Below are 19526 nucleotides of genomic sequence, written 5' to 3'. Positions count from 1 at the left end.
CCAGAGAATTCATGATTGTAGGAGTCACCCTCTTTTGAGGAAAGACACATTTTCATGTGGATAGCCAGCCCATCTTGAGCTACTTCAACCTTTTCTAGGTAGTTTTATCTCATCATTTTCAATATCAGCCAGCCAGCAAACCTTGGGATATAGCTCAAAACTGCAACACTTATCTAACATATATAAGGCCATGGATTCAATGTAAACATGAGAAATGTACAAAGATTTATCAGTTGGCATATTCAGGTTCCTTAGCCTAATATTATTAAGGTTGTACATAAAACAATCTTCCACTAACAATCACGCAAGAAATTAAAAACAAACAAACAAAACATCCCTCTGACAAGCTAACCCAAACAGAGGGTCTGACAACATAGCAAACAGCATACTATTGGAAATCTTAGGGTTCCAGCTAAGAAACTCATGGAAATCCACTGGAAAAAAAATGGAAACTACTATATATTCCTATAAGCTGCAGTTTGCACTTGGAGGCAATAATTATTAAAGTAGGTAAGAGAGGCAAATGTTCAAACTCCAAAGCGCTGCCTTTCCTAAGAGAAGAGACAGGGTTCTGAACCACTGGCTGGCATGTAGGAGGAGATTGAGTGCTGGTAAGAAACTCAGAAATAGACGTGCTAATCAGAGACTTTTTTTTACAGGTTAAAAGTATGGAAAGTGTCATGTGGCCAAGGACAGGAAAGGTGCAATGTAGGAAACAAGTTTTAGTTTGGGGCCAATTACTTAGTTACTTTATCATCATGTAGCTCTTTATGAGATATAACCGCTGAGAGTTCAATGTGACATCTTATCCACATTGCAGAGCTTCAGCGTCATTAATGGTTCAGTTGCTCTCGCACTAGTAAGAATTAACTAGAAATTAAGTTAGTATACCAAACATCTATTTATGCATACACATGTGACTTTATAAAATTCACAGATATTTCCCATTTCCTCCAGCAGAGGTCAGACAACAGCAATCTTGGACTATGAAAATCTAGGAAGCAATAGAATATTTGAGAGTGATTTTATTTTCAAGAAAAGATAAGGGAGGGTTTCTTTTTTAAAAGTGTTTTTCTCTACTCATACTTTCTAATTATATTTTCACACCAGGCATGGTTTAAATTTTATAAAGAGCACATTGGCGTATGTGTTTTCCTGTTTTAAGTCAAGGACACTGTTTCATTATTTATATTTTCTTGGCTGAGCACAGGTTAATAGAATAGTCTAAGAAAGAAGCACATTCAGCATCCACTGTAAAAACAAACAAACAAACAAAACCCCACAATTTAAGGGCAACATCATGTCCACAATTGAGAGCTCAGAGCATTCTTACTTAACCTAGGGGCTTAATATAGCTGTAAGATTGCCAGAAATAAACAAAGCCTCCTAGACACAGCTCTAAAGCAATGAGCACCTGCAACGTGCAAAGAGAACAGCAAATGTAAGCTTTAACTATCTCCTTTGTCTAGAGAAAGTTAAGAGATCTTGGTGCCACAATATGTCAGTTTTGGCAAGCCACGCAGGCAGAATAAGGAAGACATTTTTTTAATGGTCAACTTGACAACACATTTAAAAAGCAAAGAACACTATCACCACGTTGTGTTTTCATTTCCAATTCATGTGACTTTCATATAGAAAAGAAAAGGCTTATAAAACAAAATTTGAAGGTCAATTATTTCATATTGCATTATGCTAAATCAAGTAGCTGCTTCACTACTATATTACTGAATGATTCATAATGTATAGTCTGTTATTTGTGCTTTTTAATTATATCACACAAATATAAAGCCATTACATTGTTATACAAATTAAAACTGTTAGTAGTTCCTTCTTCTTCTTGTTTTGGTTTAATTTTGGGTGGTCCTGGGGATCAAAGCTAGGGCCTCATACACACTTAGCTAGTATTCTTGCACCTAGGGCTTCATAAATGCTTAGCATGTGCTTGCAAACCTAGACACTCATACATGTTTAGCATGTGCTTACACACCTATACTCTCATACATGCTTAGCATGTGCTCTACTTCCAAGCTACTCTCTCAGCTCCTCTTTCTTCCATTTTCTGAGGGAGTGGCTGTTTTCCCCCTGTGACAATAGGTTTGTATTGCTTCCTTCCACTGTGAGAGCAACTGAGGAAAAGAGAAATGGAAGAAATTCAAAACCTCTCCCACAATTTTAATCTCAGAACTCTAGATGTAGAAACAGAAGGATCTTGAGTCCAAGGCAAGGCTTGGCTACATAATTACACCCTGTCTCAAATAAACCAAAATGACAAAAAAGGCCACAAATAAAACCTACTAGTTCTTCTATGGGACTCCACAGTGACATCTAGAAGAGATGATTCTTTGCTTAGTATAAATTATCAATGGCTTTGGGAATAAAGTGAGGGTTCTGGGAAAACAGGTGAACAGGAAGATGTGAGACAGGAAGAGTCATGATGGGAGAACTGGAATCCACAGAGAGGTGTGGTCAGTGTGAAATCCTCAGGGGCTCTTTTGTCTGTGGATTGGTAGGATGTCATTGGTCCATTCCTCAAACCCTCAGCAATGTGTGCTACACACAGATGTTCAGATGGACTGAAGGAAATTAAGATGACAAGGTAACTGTTAACCCTGGTTAGCGCAGAGAAAAAGAAGAAAAGACCTGTAGGCCATGAGATGTGTATAAGTATAGGTGTGGAGGAGGAAACCATGAGTTGCAAATGATCCTAGGAAAGAGCAATGCAATGTTGTAAGGTAAATCTTGGGGAGGGGGAATCAATGGAGAGTCCATGAAATGGGTGGGATTTGGTTATTGAACCACTTTTACATCAATTTCCAGAGGAGAATAACTAACTGACACGTAGGATGCAAAGGTAAAAGTATCAAAATATTCCATGAGTCATATTACAAATAGTGTTTGTAAAAAAAAAGTCTATAGAAGCATTTAAAAAACTATAAACAGATTTTTACACAACATGCCACCAGTATTTAAATAGAGATATTTAATAAGCTAATCACAAATATTTTTCACTACTGAATTCATAAAATAGTTTACCAAATGAAAGTATGAGTTTGTCAACAGCTTTCCTAAATAAGTTTAGAATTGCCACCCAATTTATCTTTGATCATAATGAATTCATTCTCAGAGTGACTAAAAACTTTCCATGTCTGTTTTAGGCTTACCTTTACATGGTGGATCAGACGCTGAACTTCATTCACTTTATAGGTCTCCAATCCTAGCTCTTTGGCCAACCGTAAGATACGATTCTGGGTTGGCCCAACATAAGATCCTCCAAGGTCCACATATTTAACATTTTTATTCTGTATTCCATGAGAAAAAAATAAAGATGACTGTAAAAAACATTTATAAAATGAAAATTTCTGAAACAAGTAATTAACACTTAACAGGTTGTAGATACATTTGAGTTGCATTGTGGAAAACTGGGATCTGTCCTCAACTCTTCTTTATTCATGTGACTTAATTATTAAATCAATCTTTAATTTAAAAGAAAATTGACTACTGAAAAGGCAAGACACTTCAGAACCTATCACTCACAACAGAGCCCAATATCTCTGACTACAACCAAACTAGGAACTTATAAGTCAGTGACCCCAGAAATGGCATTACTGTATGTGTTGATTTAATCATTTGCTGTCTAGTCCCCTTCCCCCAAAGAAGTCATTTGCCATCCTAAAAAGAATATTATTCTGTATGGACAGATACACACAATGGAATACTATTCAGATTTTACAAAGAAAGAAATTTTGTCATTTAGCACAGCATAGATGCATCTGCAAAACATTATGCTAAGTCAAATAAATCAGAGAAAGGCAAGTTTTATATAATCGTACTTATATGTGGAATCTAAAATGAGTTAAACTCATAAAAGTAAAGAATACAATGGTGGGTACTAGAGGTTTCATGGGTATGGTGTTAGGACAGAGGAAATGAGGAGTTACTGGTCAAAGCATACAAGTTTCAGTTGCATGGGATGAGTAAGTTTTGAGCTGTAATGCATAATAGGATGACACTGGTTCTTAATAATACATTGTATATTTCAAAAGAACTAAAAGTAGATTTCAAGTATGTCACCACAAACATGTCAAGTGAGTGAGATAATTTAATTAACTTGATTTAATCACCCACACTGTATATGTATCATACTCTACTTCATAAGTGTAATACAATTTTGATTTGATGTTTAAAAACAAAATACATTAAAATAGGTAAATAAATAACTAAATATGAGACTTCCTATGCACCCCCAAATTTAGTTTGTATGGTTGAAATGATTGTGTTAGTTCTAGAGAAGCCTCCAAATTAGGGTTGGGAAGTCCAGACTTCTGATAATTTTCTTGCTACTACTATAAAACAATCTCCCTCTCCATTTTCCTCCTTCCCATTCCTAGTTCTATGATGTTAAACATGAAGTGAGAAGACTAAAGCAGAGAGAAGAAAGAAAGACTTGAAAGGGAGATAAATTAAAAGAAGTTTGGGCTAGAAGTGCTTCTCATGTGCTTAGCAGGTGCAAGTTCCTGGATGGAACATCCTTAGCACTCATAAATGATGATGATGATGATGATGATGATGATGATGATGATGATGATGATAAAGTAAAAGAGGAGCTATAAGGAAAATTCTGGAGTCGTGTTCCCCCCTTAGAAACTCAGTATTGAAGACTTTCAGGGAATACAAAAGTCTAAACACCCAAGCCAGCTTCAGACCCATGTTTCTCATCCCCATCGTTAATGTCTTACCCTGACTGTGTAAGTCCTGCCTCCCACACGATCTCGTGCCTCCAGAACCACCACACTGAGGCCAGAGTCATGCAGAAATTTGGCTGCTGCCATACCTGGAGAAATATACAAGAAAGCATTATGGTCAAATCTGCTACAAGATTGCAGACACGCTTCTCATGCTACCGACCAACAAAAAAAGTCACATTCACATGAGCTTTACTATAATACAACTAATGCATAGATAGGAATTTTCTATAGTGGCTTAGATTCTCCATCTAGGAAACCATGTGATACTTCTAGAAAGAATAAAATCAATTTCATTAGCAGTGACTATCTCACCTAAGTAAACATTCCATGTCACTGTATCAATAATATGTATATTTTAACAACTAAATTATAGGTCAGACAAGCTAATGCAAATACAGGATCACAATCAAGAACATTTGTATGCTGGAGCCAAAAAGGTCCAATGGCAGCCACATACTTCATTGGAAGTTTAACTCTAAGAAGCAGCAATGTGGGAGAGAGTCGGTCTTCAGCACCTATAAGCGGGCCTTGGGTTTACTGGGAAATGGATTTTTGGAAGTTGACAAAAATTTTAAAGCTAAGGTCATAAAAACTGACCCTTTATACATCTTAATTTCATATATACCTCATCACTGATCAGATGTATCTGATTGGACATGCTTGATCATGCCTGATCAAGGATGAAATCACCTCATCCACATATTTAATTATTCATTTACTCAGAAATATTTATTGAGTACCTGTGGATAGTGTTTTGTCTAACACATGGTCTAATGTTTTAGCTCTTAAATCCTTGCACTCCTTTTTGTGAGGTGACTTTTGAGAGAGATGTTTTTTCTTTTATTGAAAATAGATTTTCTTCACATGCTATATTTTGATTATGGTTTCCCCTCCTTCTACTCCTCCCAGTTCCTCCCCACCTCCCTTCCCATCTGAATCCACCCCTGTTCTGTCTCTCAGTAGAAAACAAACAAGGCCCTGCATCTTTAAAATCACTCTTGGGATATGACTGTGATTCAGAGGTAGGTCATTTGCTTAGCATGTGGGAAATCCAAGGTTTCTATCCATAGCATCCAAGAATCACAAATATAAAAATACAAAATAAAAGCATTCACAGAATTTAGCAAGAGCTGCCTCCAAGAACAGATGCTCTTACAGTAAATTGAATTTACTTACTTGCTTCATGGGACCAAACAAAATTTAAAAAATGCCAAAATGCTACTGTGCCATACAGATACATAAAACAGCTCCTTTACTGCCTTCCAAAAATAATGACTATGTGATGTTGAGCCCCACCACTGCAACACACCTAATGCTCACTACATTTAACTACTGTTGTGTTTCCTTGTATTGATTCATGCTGGAGTGTAGTTTAGGGGTAGAGTACTTTCCTGGCTCACCTGAAACCCTAGGTTCTATCCCCAGCAGCATTAAAAAGATAAAAGGGAGAACTTACAGTACATTGGTTTAATAAGCGCATTCCAACAAACTAGTGAGCTAAGGTTCTTTGATAGCATCATTTTATGTCTGAGATACATAGAGAGTAAATGAAAAAGCCACTTCCTTTCTAGCATCTGTGTTTGACTCATGGCCAGTCTCACCTCTGATGACATCTCTCAATGTGTGCTACAGTGAGAATCCCCCACTTTTAAGGATAGTTTTTGCTTGATCAGGATCAACATGTTTTGAAGACACACTTGAATGTTGTGGGTTGCTAAGAATTCATTGAACATAATCTGAGTCTGAATGAAGAATCACAATTAGCCAAAGCTTCAGCCCGCATCTGGCAGTGATTTTGACAGAAGAAACCCATTTTCCAGAGGTGCTGAATTAATATTTTATTGTTTGTCTTAATGTATCTTTCCATCCCTTTCCCCAGAGGCAGGGTCAAGTCTTCCAGTTGGTGACAGAGTAAGGTCCCAAAGTCCATACTACAAGCAGCCAACCCATAGCACAGAAGCATCCCATGACTCAGTTTTAGGAATGCAGGGCTTAGAGTTTTAACTCCAATTTCCCAGTTTTACCCCCATAACAAGAAAAAAATAAGCATTTTCTACTTAAATTCAGAATTGCAGACAATTTGATGACCTTTTTCTTATCAAGCATAGCCTAAGACATCAAACAACATGCAGCCATAGTAACAGCTGTTATCAGTGAGTTCACATAAACCTCTGCAGCATGCCGAGGCTTAAACACAAGAATTGAGAAGGAAATATATAGCATTACTTACAGACACTCACATATGAGATTCCACAAAGGGTATTGTCTTAGTGAATACAGTTACTCAATAGTATCTGATGAAAAGCTTAAAATTATTAAAGCAAACCACCAAATAGAGTTCTCTCTACCTGTATTGCATTATAATTATAAATAGAAAATGACATAAAACATTCTTAAACAACATGTAAGTATGTTTTTGGAAATCCCTTGCATTTATTTTTACTTATGTTAAGAGTTCTTGGGGGGAACATTCAAAATGTCTGTTAAGCATCAACTGACACACACAAAAAAAGAAAATTAAAAATACAAAAGTTGATTTAACTGGCACAAACGTGGATGGCTTAAGGGATCATTGAATTTTTGAAGGAGAGAATCGGGAGTACTTAGGAAACTTAGCAATCAGAGTCCAGTCAGGATGTGATTAAATGGTTAAGAAGAGGTACCTGTCAAGGGATAACACAGTGATGACAGATAAAGAGACAGGAGATTGACTACTCAAACAATAAGCAAATGCTAGCTCTCTAGAGTTTCCTGGCTCAAAATGTATTATTTCTCATGTGTTCCTTTTCTTGTTGGGTTTGGAACCTTTAAAACATTTGCCATTGAAACAAAATATGAGAAATGGTACATTCTCTGAGAAGGCTGGACATGTTTATGTTCAATAAATTGTATGATAACTTTTCATAAATTAGCAGCAATATTGGTCCTGATACCATAGACAGTATACTTGGCCATGATTAGACATGAAATAGCTTCTGAATATAATATAATAATATTTTTTAAGGGATCCATATTACCAGCTACCACCTAAGATATGGAGCACTTAGTTTTGTGTTCAATGTTTTCCACAAAGGCTGAGAAATATTTTTATCCTCAATTTCAACAGCCAGACAAGTTACATAATTAATAAATTGTAGAAGCAGAGTTGAAACCAAAACCTCACCTCTTAGCCACCGTTCTTGGTCCAAAAAAGGAAAATTAAAAATATAATAACTTGATATATGAATCCTCACAAATTATTTGACTATTCTCTATCTAAATATTAAGAATCACCAAAAAAAGTTTTTTTAAACAGACATTTGACTTTTGAAAAGGATTCAAAAGCAAGCTTATCATCACTGTGCACTCCTACAAAGTTAATGAAACTTGACTTTAATATTCAGGGTCAATTAATATTTCACAAAAATAGATATTTGGTTCTTTTAGAAATAGTCTGCACAGGCCCTTAAGACACAAATAATAGAAATATACTTCTAATGCTATGAAATTACAGAAAGATTGCATTCTGCCAGGCCTAGTGGCAGGTTTGTAATCGCAGTGATCTGAAGGCTGAAGCAGAAGGTTCACAAGTTCAAGGTCAACCTCACAGTGAGACCATGTCTTAAAAAATTAAAAACAAATAAATAAGAAATACTGCATTTCTCTGGTCAAGTAGCTTATGATAAAAAGTTTTCAGCATATCAATGATCATGGATATAATTAGATACTGAAATTATTCTAAAGACCTACCAATCAGTGGCATGCAACATCATTAGCATTTCTGTTTCCAGTTTGAAGCTGTAGAAAATGGCTTGAGTTAGATTCTGAGGGAGACTTTGAAACTGCAAGAATCGTGAAATCAGAATCCCCATCTACATTGTTCTTTGTTTTGCCGACGTGTTTCATGCCCTTCAGATTAATCTGTGATATTTGACAAACTTTTACACTTCAAATAGGAAATTAATTGACTTGGAAGTAATATAAAACATCTGTACTTTATTATTACATAAAGACTTTTTCCAGTCTAAAGTTACCAAAAGAGAGAGAGTGCAACAATCTTGGTAGCCAAAATTGACAAGGAAATTCATAGTGCCTCAAAGTACCTCTAACCTTGTAACCCTGACACATGATATAGGCATTCCCTTAGGATTTATAAAAGCAATAATAGTCAGAGTCCTCATCACCTCAGTCATTCTGACAAAGCAGTGTGGTTTTTTTTTGGGGGGGCGCTGTGACTGGGTGGGGGGGTGAGGTGGTTCGAGATAGGGTTTCTCTGTGTAGCCTTGGCTGTCCTGGAACTCACTCTGTAGACCAGGCTGGCCTTGAACTCTACCTCCTGAGAGTTGGGATTAAAGGCATATGCAACCACTGCCTGGGCAAAGCAATAGTTTTATGAGGAAATTCTAGAAACAACCAAACAATCTCCTGATCAAAGAACTGGAGTTCTTTGATGTCTCTAAAGAGAATGTTTTTTTAGTCATTTAACACAAATATACCCCAAAGAAGGCGTGGAGTAAGAAGAAAAACATCCTCTATTAGAAGTCAAATTCCTCAAGAGAAAGAGGCATGTGTAGGAAGAAGTCAGATGATAAAGGCACTATGTAGGTGAAACCATGGCTGAAACAAGTAAGATTTGAAGCAGTGACTGAGAGCCAGCTTCTCTACTCTAGTACAGGTAGGCAAATGTAGAAAGTGAGGCACACAGAGGATGAGCAGCACACTGAGCTCATGCAGCTAGCAAGTGGCAGAGCCGGCATTCCAATCTCAGCATGCTGCTGACTCTTAAGTCCCAATCTCACATGACAAAGTGAAACATGAAGGGGTTATTTAACAGTGCAGCACAGTGAACGTCCCTTTGATATTACCCATCATCTAAGCAAGAGCACAGCTTATTCCTTGCCTTTAGATAAATTACTAAAATGTGTATGTTCCTGGCAGGTAAAGTTCTAAAAGGTCTTCTTTCATGAAATGAATGACATCCACAAAGATGCAAATGGCTTGATTGACAGAATGGGGGCTGGATGGCATTCCTCTTTCCCTGTGTCACTAAGGATACCACAGAGCTTAGAAAGCTCATTTCCGGGAGGGATGATAAGACGGTGATTATCTATGGTTGCTATCTCTCTGTGCCAGGACACAGTTGATGCTTAAATGTGTTTGTTGAATGGTTGTATTTAATATCCTTAAACAAAGATGACTCTTAATAGAAATGACTTTTTGATACAGAAATAAATGGGTATAGTAGTATCTAAGCTTTTTCACATGGTCTAATAAACTAAAATATTTAGATATATCGAAACATTTCTTTTTGTTACACCAAGTATGGTAAGACACCCCTGGCCTTTTGCAAAAGAACACGAGACAGTCAAATCATAATAATAGGCACCTCATATTTGTACAGTACTGCAGTTTCCAACACTCCCACACATTCGACCTTCCATTAGGTCAGGATGGTTGTGTCCATTTCTTACATTAGGAAATGGAGGCTTGCTCTGAGTTACACACCCAGTGAAGACAGAACTGGGTTTGAAATATTGCTCTGTTTCTAGTTCCTGTGTGTTCACCATTAGCCATAGCCCTTCCCATAACAAAAGGCTTTCGCTGTGGAATTCTTGAAACAGGCAGACTTTTAATTAAAATCAGAACGTTTCCTTTATTAACTATCTTGGAAAGAATATCTTGATAAAAAATCATCTGGAGTCTGCCAGTATTCAAAGCTTTGGGACATGCTCCTTGGGGAGGGATCCAAATATATTTGAAGCAAGAAGTACACATTGAGAAGAGCTTAGACCAAACAGTTCCTAGTATTTTATTTAGAATGACTCTTCCCTGGCAAGATACCCATTACAATTTGGGACAATATTGAAACAACACCGACCACGCAGACACACATATGTTTGCCATTGAGAAACAAAGACTAGAATGATGTTATTCACATCTTCTCTACCCACCCCCCACTCACACACAGATAAAAAGACAGATTCCAAATCTTCTTGGAAGGGTAGCAACCTTTGCCCTGTTTTCTCCAAGACATTCAAAATACATAACTCAAAAACAAAGAGCAATGGCTGGTATGATACAGGAGACCTTCAGTGAAGCCTCAGGCCATGGAGTGATTTATGTCCTTGAAAGGGATAAAAAGCATCAAGCTCCCACAAGTTGCCATAGAAACCTTTTTCCAGATGCAGCTGCTTCGAGATACTCGAATGAGATTGTCTGCAAAGACCTTTCTGAATATACCTAAACCCATAAAAAATGATTTCTTCATCACATTTTATATGCAAATGATGGCATTTTTAGGAAATGTCAGCCATCATAATGAGTCTTGTTTCATAAAGAAGCATTAGTCTTTACCCTTTGTTGTTTGAAAGCAGCTGAGTATCTTTTGTGCCTTACAATTGCACTAGACAAAATGTATTACTGCTTTACCTCCATACTTTCTTCTAAGAATAAAGAAAGCACGCCCAGAAATTACAGATTCTCTTTCTCAAGTATATGTGAATTATTTATCTTTAAAACCAGTCAATAGCTTTTAATTAACCTGTTTCAAATCTTCTGCAGAATTAGACTATAATGTGTAGGAATAAATACACCCTTCTGGGAAACAGTTGTGGCTTTTTGTTTGTTTGTTTGTTTGGTTTTTACTCTGAGTATGGTGGCACACACAATCCTAACACTCAAGATACTGAGGCAGGAGGATCTTGAGTTTGAGGCTTGCAAGACCCAATATCACACACACACACACACACACACACACACACACACACACACACACACACACAAAAGCGAGAACCACTTTTTGGCTCTTTTTGCTTTATTTATTATTGTGGTGACTGGGTAGTGGTGTTGAGGATGGTACTCAAAGCCTCATGCATGCTGGCTGCATCCCTAGCCTTCAAACAGTTTTAAGCATAAAAGAAGTTTCCTTGATGATGGCCTGAGAACAAAAGTTCTGTGGCTACAGTCTGGTCCTCCTATGGATTACCAATACAATTTTTAGAAGGCAGAATATAATACTGGAGAGCTGTCACACTCCTTGATACTCACACTTTTAGACTCAGATCATTTCTCAAATAAGTGGTTGCCACAAATGGTATGAAGAGGGTCAGAAGTCTACTTCTACCCTTCATCAGACATGAGATAATTAATTAAGAATTCTAAAAAATAATTAAACATAAGAATGACCAGAGGAAAGAAATCTGAGTGTGATGTAAGGAGTGAATGGAAGAAACAAAGTTACTCTTGGGCCACATGGCCCTCCCTCTACTTTTAGGGGCCTGGATAACTGTGTTCCTTTGCCTGTGGGTTAATCTTAAGAGGACTGACTGGAAATGAAGGCAAGCCTTACTTACTACTCTCCTGAAGTACAAGCTCTTGGCTCAATGGGCTACTTTGTGACTGTATAATCATGGTCAAGTGCTCACTTCTTGGACATCTCTCCAGTTTCTCACAGGATAATGTGATTAGATGGAGCTCCTTCTTGTCTGTGATTAAATTCAATGGGGAATCATGGTAATCATACAGGATATCTCATTATATAGGTGTATCTCCACGACCCCAAAGCATGTGCTCTGTAAAACTTAAAATTTGGGTGACATCCACAGATGTGAATGTAACATATATTTGTGCTCCTAGAGAATGAGAATGGACAATTTAAACAATTTTGTTTAGGGAAAAGTGTATGAAAATAAGGGTGAAATATCATACCTGTGATTTATTTTGAAATGCATCTACAGACAAGAGGGGTTGATATGGACAGAGGAATGGAGAAACAGAATAGATACAATGAATAATGTAAACGCAGCAAAAACATTCATTACAGAATCTAGTTCATTAGGCATATGAGCATTTGTTATATAATTCTTTAAAATTTTTCATAGTAAGGAAATTCTGGGGAAAATTTAAATTAGCTTTTATTCAGCTGCATTTGTCAGAGACTTAAATTAATGTATCATGCAACTCCACTAGGACACATATTTGCTATTTATGTACTTTTTATGTAACATTTCTTTATAATATGGTGGAATAGAGGATATATGCTGTTTTTATAAGAGCAGAATTTTCTTATTACATATTCTGTAAAATAATTGGTCCATTTGGATCATGTGGCTAAAATTGGTGATGTGTTTATCAAAAAAGTTCCTGTCAAGACAAGTATCTTCTTCCTTGATTTGTGGTGTATTTCAGTGAGACAGCACTTGCCTAGGACTTAGGACATCCTGGGTCCATCGCTAGCATTGCAGTAACAAAATAGCCCTTCCTTTCTTCCAACAATCTAAACACTCTTAACACCATTGTCCTTCATCTATATGCTGAGGAGGAGTTCATGTCTAAATCATGTCTTGCCTCTAGAGAATGACAAAACTCAAGAGGAAAAGCATAAGTGCAGGGGAAAGGGTAAATATGAGGTGTGGTTATAGGGTACATAATCCTCCTTCAGTTAACGACAAACCACACAATACGATGGTGGGTCCCTGAGATTGAATTACCTAGTAATTCTGTTACTACCCGAGATCACATTAAAGATAATTTTGTGTCACAATGCCCAAAATACTGAACAGAAATAACTTAGGCAAGAAAAATATTTGCTTTGGTTTATGGTTTCAGAGGGGTCTATCAATGGGCCCCATGTTTTGGGGCAGAACATCATAGAAGTTTGTGGCAGAGAGGAGATGCTCACTTCATGGCTGACTAGAGTACAGAAAGGAAACTGGCCATGCTCTGTTAACTTTCATTGTTTTTGCCCTTTATTTAGTCTTTAGCACTCATGGGATGGTGCTATGTGCACTCAGAGGGGGTCTTTCTCCTCTCAGTCATTCTCCTCTGGAAATAGCTTCATAGACACACCCAGTCTCCTAGGTAATTCTAAATGCAGTCAAGTTAACAATGAAGATTAGTCATCACAAGTCCGGTTTATAATGTTCTTACAGTTGCCATAAGTGACTCCATCTTTATTGTTCTTCCTTATCCCCCTTCTCAGACAATGACCTTGACATTGTAGTTTTTTTTTTTTTTTTTTTGGTTTCTCTGTGTAGCTTTGTGCCTTTCCTGGATGTCACTCTGTAGACCAGGCTGGCCTCGAACTCACAAAAATCCGCCTGGCTCTGCCTCCCGAGTGCTGGGATTAAATGCGTGCACCACCACCACCGGGCTCACATTATATTCTTGTGATCTTGCTTATTTTTATGATCTGGTTCTAAGACCATAAAACTGATCTAAAACTGAATGTTTCAACCTCAAGATAAAATAATGCTGTCGTAAAGAGTTTACCATCTCATGTCTAGGACAAAGTCTAGCACAGGATCCTGGGGAAATGCTGATCTATGTTACTAGTCCTTAACTTGATCCTCATACAAATATTCAGCACATCCTCAAAGAAATGGAAGATGGTCATTAAGGCATTAATCTTTCTCTTTCCAGACCGAATAAAACCTACTTTTTTTCTCTCCAGTACTCATCTCTTGGGCACTGGAGAAGAGAGAGGGCTTCTGAGCCAGAGTTTAGGATAGGAACACAGTGATGAAATTGCCCAAGCACACACATTTTAGAGTCTGTTCCAATCTTTATCTAATGCATGTTTATATTTGGAAACAGAAGCACCTTGAGTTACAGGAAAAATGAGAAATGATAACATGGGAATGAAAAATAGTGTGTCCTATGAAGAAAGGAACAAGAGTTCCTTTTCCTTCTTTTATATCTTTGTGATGCAACAAAGGCTGGCCACAGTTAGCAGAGAATCCAGGACTCTGGAAGGCTTGAGCTCTCTGTCCTTTCTCCTACTTCCTACTCCACGATCTTGTGATACCCAGCCACCTACATGTGCTTCTTTCCATACCACACACTGTTTAGAATTCCCACCTCACCTCCCAAACACAGCTCACCTGTCACCTCCTCTAGCCCTAAGTTTGCTCTCAGCAGCTCACAGTGTCTCTGGATGCCTGTGTTTCTACAGTAGTGAGTACTTCACCAATAAGAAGAAAGACCAGGACCCAAAGAAGGCATGCCGAAGTGGTATATGTTCTAAATTCACAGGGATCTCTTGGGGAGATCTAAAATTTTACACTTTTAACTAAAATTAGTTTTAGAAAGAGGCATTTCCTGTTACTTCATACCACCAGACTGGTGATAGGTTGAAATCTTTCCAGCTGGTGGTTTGATAAAAGATTTAACAGAAAAAAAGCCAAAACAAGCTGGCAGTGTTTAGGAAGACAAGGCCTCAAATGGAACACAGATGAGATTACTTGGGCTTTTATTAAGTTTGACTCTTTTTTTTAGAAACCAGTATGCTTTATAAAAAAGGTAATTCTCACTCTCAGTTGTTAGGTCCAGCATCAGAGGAGGGACAAAAATGAACACTTCCACAAAGATCTAAGGGAAAACATCCATGACCATCTGGGTAAATTACTGCAGGGGTGTCTGGAGCTGAGATACAATTTCCCATTCATGTTAGAACATCTGTTTAGCTCAAATTCAAAACAACCCTAAATGCACTCAGAAAATCTAGATGTCATTCTGAGTGGTGGTGCCAAGCCCCTGCCAATCCAATGGTCTTAATTATGTTAAGGTGACTTTGCATTGTTTCCAAAAGAAAACTTTAGCATAATTTTAAAAATTAGACAGATCTCACATTATGTGTCCTCTACTGATTTGTGATCAAGTCATTATCTATTCTTCTATTATTTTTATTGACTATTTGGGATTGTCATATGATGCACCCTGATCGCAATTAACAGGCCTTTAGGTGGCAGCCCTGACCACCGGCATCTGAGTGGGCTTGGGTGGTAACAGGGGCACGGATATCAACATGATCCTTGGTCAGATCAGGTCACTGACCCACTCATGGCCCTCAATATCTGCCCGGACCATTAGCCTCAACATGGCCTCCTGTGGTTACACAAGCCACTCACATCAGCATGGCTCCCTGAGGTAGCTAAGCCAGAGGGTATCACCAAGGCATCAGGCAGTGGCATAGACTGCATATGTCCACATGGTTCTCAGACTTTGTCTAGACCTGGGGCAGCAACATTGACCACCAATACCAACATGGCCTCTTGTAGCATGGCAGGCCACAGTGGTCCTTCAAGGAGGTCCAATCCAGAAAGTGAACCTTTCCACATCCTCTGTTGTTACCCAGACACAGGGGGATCCTACAGCCAGGGACAGGTTCAGGGACTGAGTTTGTGCCTGCTTAAGCTCCAGGATATTGTACACCATCTGGCCAACCCTATTAAGCAATGACAGCATGTAGACTTCAGTCCTCTCTCACACTTATTACCACCATCCCATCTCCAGTTCCCCCTCTCTCCCTAGCACATTCATCGGTCTGTTTTTCTATCTTTCCTAACTCTCCACCACATATTTGTTCATTATAGTGGTGTCTGTCCACCTGGGGCCTTGAGGCCATGGAAGCACTTGGGTCAATACCTATTTTTAGACCTCAACTTGCAGATCTATTTAAAGAGTGAAAATGTTTGCCCCTAACTCATCAAGTAGTTGTGGAAAAGGACACAATATACAGCCTATCATCATTGCATGGCAAATACCCAAGAAATACCTATGAATGAACAAGGAGTCTAATACCTTAGAAAACACTTGACTTGGAAATAGGAAGAATTAGGTTTCAAATTCATCCTGTCTCTTACATACTATGAAATCTTGAACAAATAATTTATTTAATTCTCCCAATTTGAATTTATAAAATGAGGACTACAGAGGCAGTTTGGCTGTCCTAGTTTGTTTTCTATTGCTTTGATAAGCGTTGACTTGAGGAGGAAAGGGTTTATTTTATCCTACAGCTTATACACCATCATGAAGGGAAGTCATGGCAGGGATTCAAGGCAGGAAGCTGGAGACAGGAATAGAAGCCAAGGCCACAGAGAAATACTTCTTATTGGCTTGGTTACCCACTTTCTTATACACCCCAGGGCCACCTGTCTATGTTTGGCAGTGCCCACAATGGGGTAGACCCTTCCATAGTAATAATTAACCAAGAAAATTCCAACACAGATTCTCCCACAGCCCACGGTGACAGAGCTGTTTTCTCAGTTAAGGTTCCCTCTTCCAAGATGGTCCCAGCTTATATTAAGTTGACAAAAACTAACCAGAATAGTGACATATATTTGTAATGCCAATAGTTAGGAGACTGAAGCAGTAAGATCAAGCATTCCAGGACAACATGAACTGCATAAAACACTTAAGACCAGTCTGACCTACTTAGCAAAACCCTGTCTCAAAAAACCAGGGGCTGAGGATGTAACTTGGTGGTAAAGTGCTTGCATATAATCTGTGAGACACTAGGTATACTATACAACAATGCAAAACATAAAAAAATGACCCTGTCTCCCAGGCCAGGCTGATACACAGATTATTTACACAAAATTATTTGCTTCTATGGGGCCCTGCTATTGTGATGAACAGACTGGGCTTGGAAACTAATAGTTCTTTTATTTCTTCTTAAACTTCCTCTCCCTAATATGATTATTGACAATATAAGAGATTATTACACAGCATCTATCCTCATGCTTTAGCTTAATGTAGATGATTTATAGCAAGTCTTGCAATATTGCCAGAAAGATGCAGAGTGGTTCATTTTACAAAGAACTTACTCTGATTAGACCCATCAAAACACACTTCTATTCCATATCTTACATATGACAAAACTTGTTTTAATGTTAGTCTGACATTAAATGCAACATCACAGATGTCTTGAAAAAAATTCAGTCCCCAATTTTCTTTTCCAAATGTCTTCTTTTTATGTTGTTAAAATCTTTTGTGTGAATATGATATGCATATGTGTATGGAGTATGTGTGTGTATGCAGGTGTGCTTATGCCAAGGCATATGTTTTGAGGTCAGAAGATGACATTGGCTCTTGGTCTTTGCCTTACATCTTGCTTGAGATAGTACCTCTTTGTTGTTTACTGCACATAATCCAGGCTAGCTGGCCTGCAAGACTCTGGGATGTCTCCTGTCTCTTCCTCCCATGTTGCAGAAAAAGCTCTGGGGTTACAGACACACCCTATCAGGCTCTGCTTTGCATGATCTCAGGCCATTCAAACTCAAGTCCTCAAGTTTGTGCAGCAAGTACTTCAATCATTCCCTGAGATAAAAATGTCTTTTTAACATTTGTTTTCAATTTTAAATAAAGGAGGACAAGTGATGGTGACACACATCTTTAATTCCAGCACTTGGGAGGCAGAGGCAGGTGGATCTCTGTGAGTTAGAGAACAGCCTGGTCTACAGAGTGAGTTCCAGACGAGCCAGGGCTATTATACACAGACCCCGTCTCAAAAAAAAAATTAGAGGACTTGACTTTCTAGGTGGGGTGCTGGTGGTAGGGAGGTGGTGGGATTGGCTCTGAGAGGAGTTAGGGGAAGAAGTGAGAATGAATATGATCAAAATTCATTATATGAAACTCGCAAAGAATAATAAAATATTGTTTTTAAAAGACTTATTTTTTTTTAATTTATGTGTTTGTATGTGTTCCTGTGAGTGTATGCCATGTGAGTGCAATGCCCACAGAAAAGGTATCAAAGTCCCTGAAACTGAAGTAACTTGTACCTACTATTCACAGATGCCTGCACAGAAGTACACATACATGAACACTTACAAAAATGGCACCCAAAATAAGTAAACAGGCAAAAAGAAAACCAATTAAGTGGAGTGTAACTAAGAGAGATACTGGGCATCAACCTCTGACTTCCAAATACATGCACACATACATGCGTGCACAACCACACACATGCACAACCCACATGAACATACATAAACACCACATATATACAAAAAGTTGACTAATTAATAAGCTAATTATTTAATTAATAACCAATAAGCCAACTAAACGAATGCCTGTCTTTGAAGTACTGCTAAAGATAAGTAATTAGTGAAGGATAAAACAAGATGGGGTACTGGTACAGAGTCAAGGATGACTCTTCCTTAGAAGAAAGATTTGTCTTTAATGCCCAACACATGATATCAAGGGTAAGTGTGTTACAACAGGTTGGAACAATTACTGCAAAGGTTTTAGGAGGAGAAGAGCCTTTGCTTGTTCAAAGAACAGAAACAAATGCCTGTACATACTTGTATTTCTAAGTACTTTAAACAAACTCTTTGCACTCTAAAGCTTTGGGCACAGTTCTAAACTGTCATATCAGTTAGCATTGGAACTTGAAATGTGAAAGCATGTACAATGAGAAGGCAGTCCCATTCCACCTTGTTGAAGGGAGATGTAATCCAGATCTCAGGAGCCTTCACAATTCTTGACAAATTCTTCCTAGATGAAGAAACAAGTCATTTGCCAACTGAAAATGGTGGTGTCACCACTCCCACCCAAAATTGCAAAACCAATAAATACTTACCAATTTTCACATTTGTCGGCTTGGCAAAACTATACAGAGATTTGGAAACCAGCTTAGTGAGGTCAGGTTTTGTTTTGTTCTTTTTCTTTCTGCAGCATTGGGGATGGGACTCAGGGCTTCATATATGTTAGGCAAGAACTCAACTACTGACCCATGTAACTAGTCTTAAAGGTGGCTTTTGAAACGACTGAGTTTCCTTCAAAAATATATAAAAGTATACATATAATAGTACTACTATAAAAAAAATTCAAGGAATCCTACTTCTCAGATTAGGGCATTTTAATTGCAGTATCAGGCATCACCCTGTGGCTATTGTCCATACACCTGGATAGGAAAGCAATACACTAGCTGTAGTCAGAAGCCTCACAGAAGCAAGTGTATGAAGTTTAAGGCTCTGGCAAGTTGAAAAAGAAACTCAAAGGTTTGACTAAGGCACTTTGAATGTT

At 38.0% G+C, this 19526-nt stretch overlaps 1 protein-coding gene across 1 annotated transcript in view; it reads right to left on the bottom strand.

The window, feature by feature from the left end:
* Window positions 1-19526, bottom strand: part of Maob (monoamine oxidase B) — a 105549-nt gene that overhangs the window by 59320 nt on the left and 26703 nt on the right. Inside the window, exons 2-3 of the mRNA XM_028875898.1 lie at window positions 4737-4831; window positions 3162-3299 (exon numbers count right to left, since the gene is read on the bottom strand). Of these exons, the coding sequence (XP_028731731.1) occupies window positions 3162-3299; window positions 4737-4831 (233 nt within the window). The remainder of the gene's footprint in view (window positions 1-3161; window positions 3300-4736; window positions 4832-19526) is intronic.

Source organism: Peromyscus leucopus, chromosome X, assembly GCF_004664715.2.
Source record: "Peromyscus leucopus breed LL Stock chromosome X, UCI_PerLeu_2.1, whole genome shotgun sequence".
NCBI lineage: Eukaryota > Metazoa > Chordata > Mammalia > Rodentia > Cricetidae > Peromyscus > Peromyscus leucopus.
This window is presented reverse-complemented; position numbering and strand designations above follow the sequence as displayed.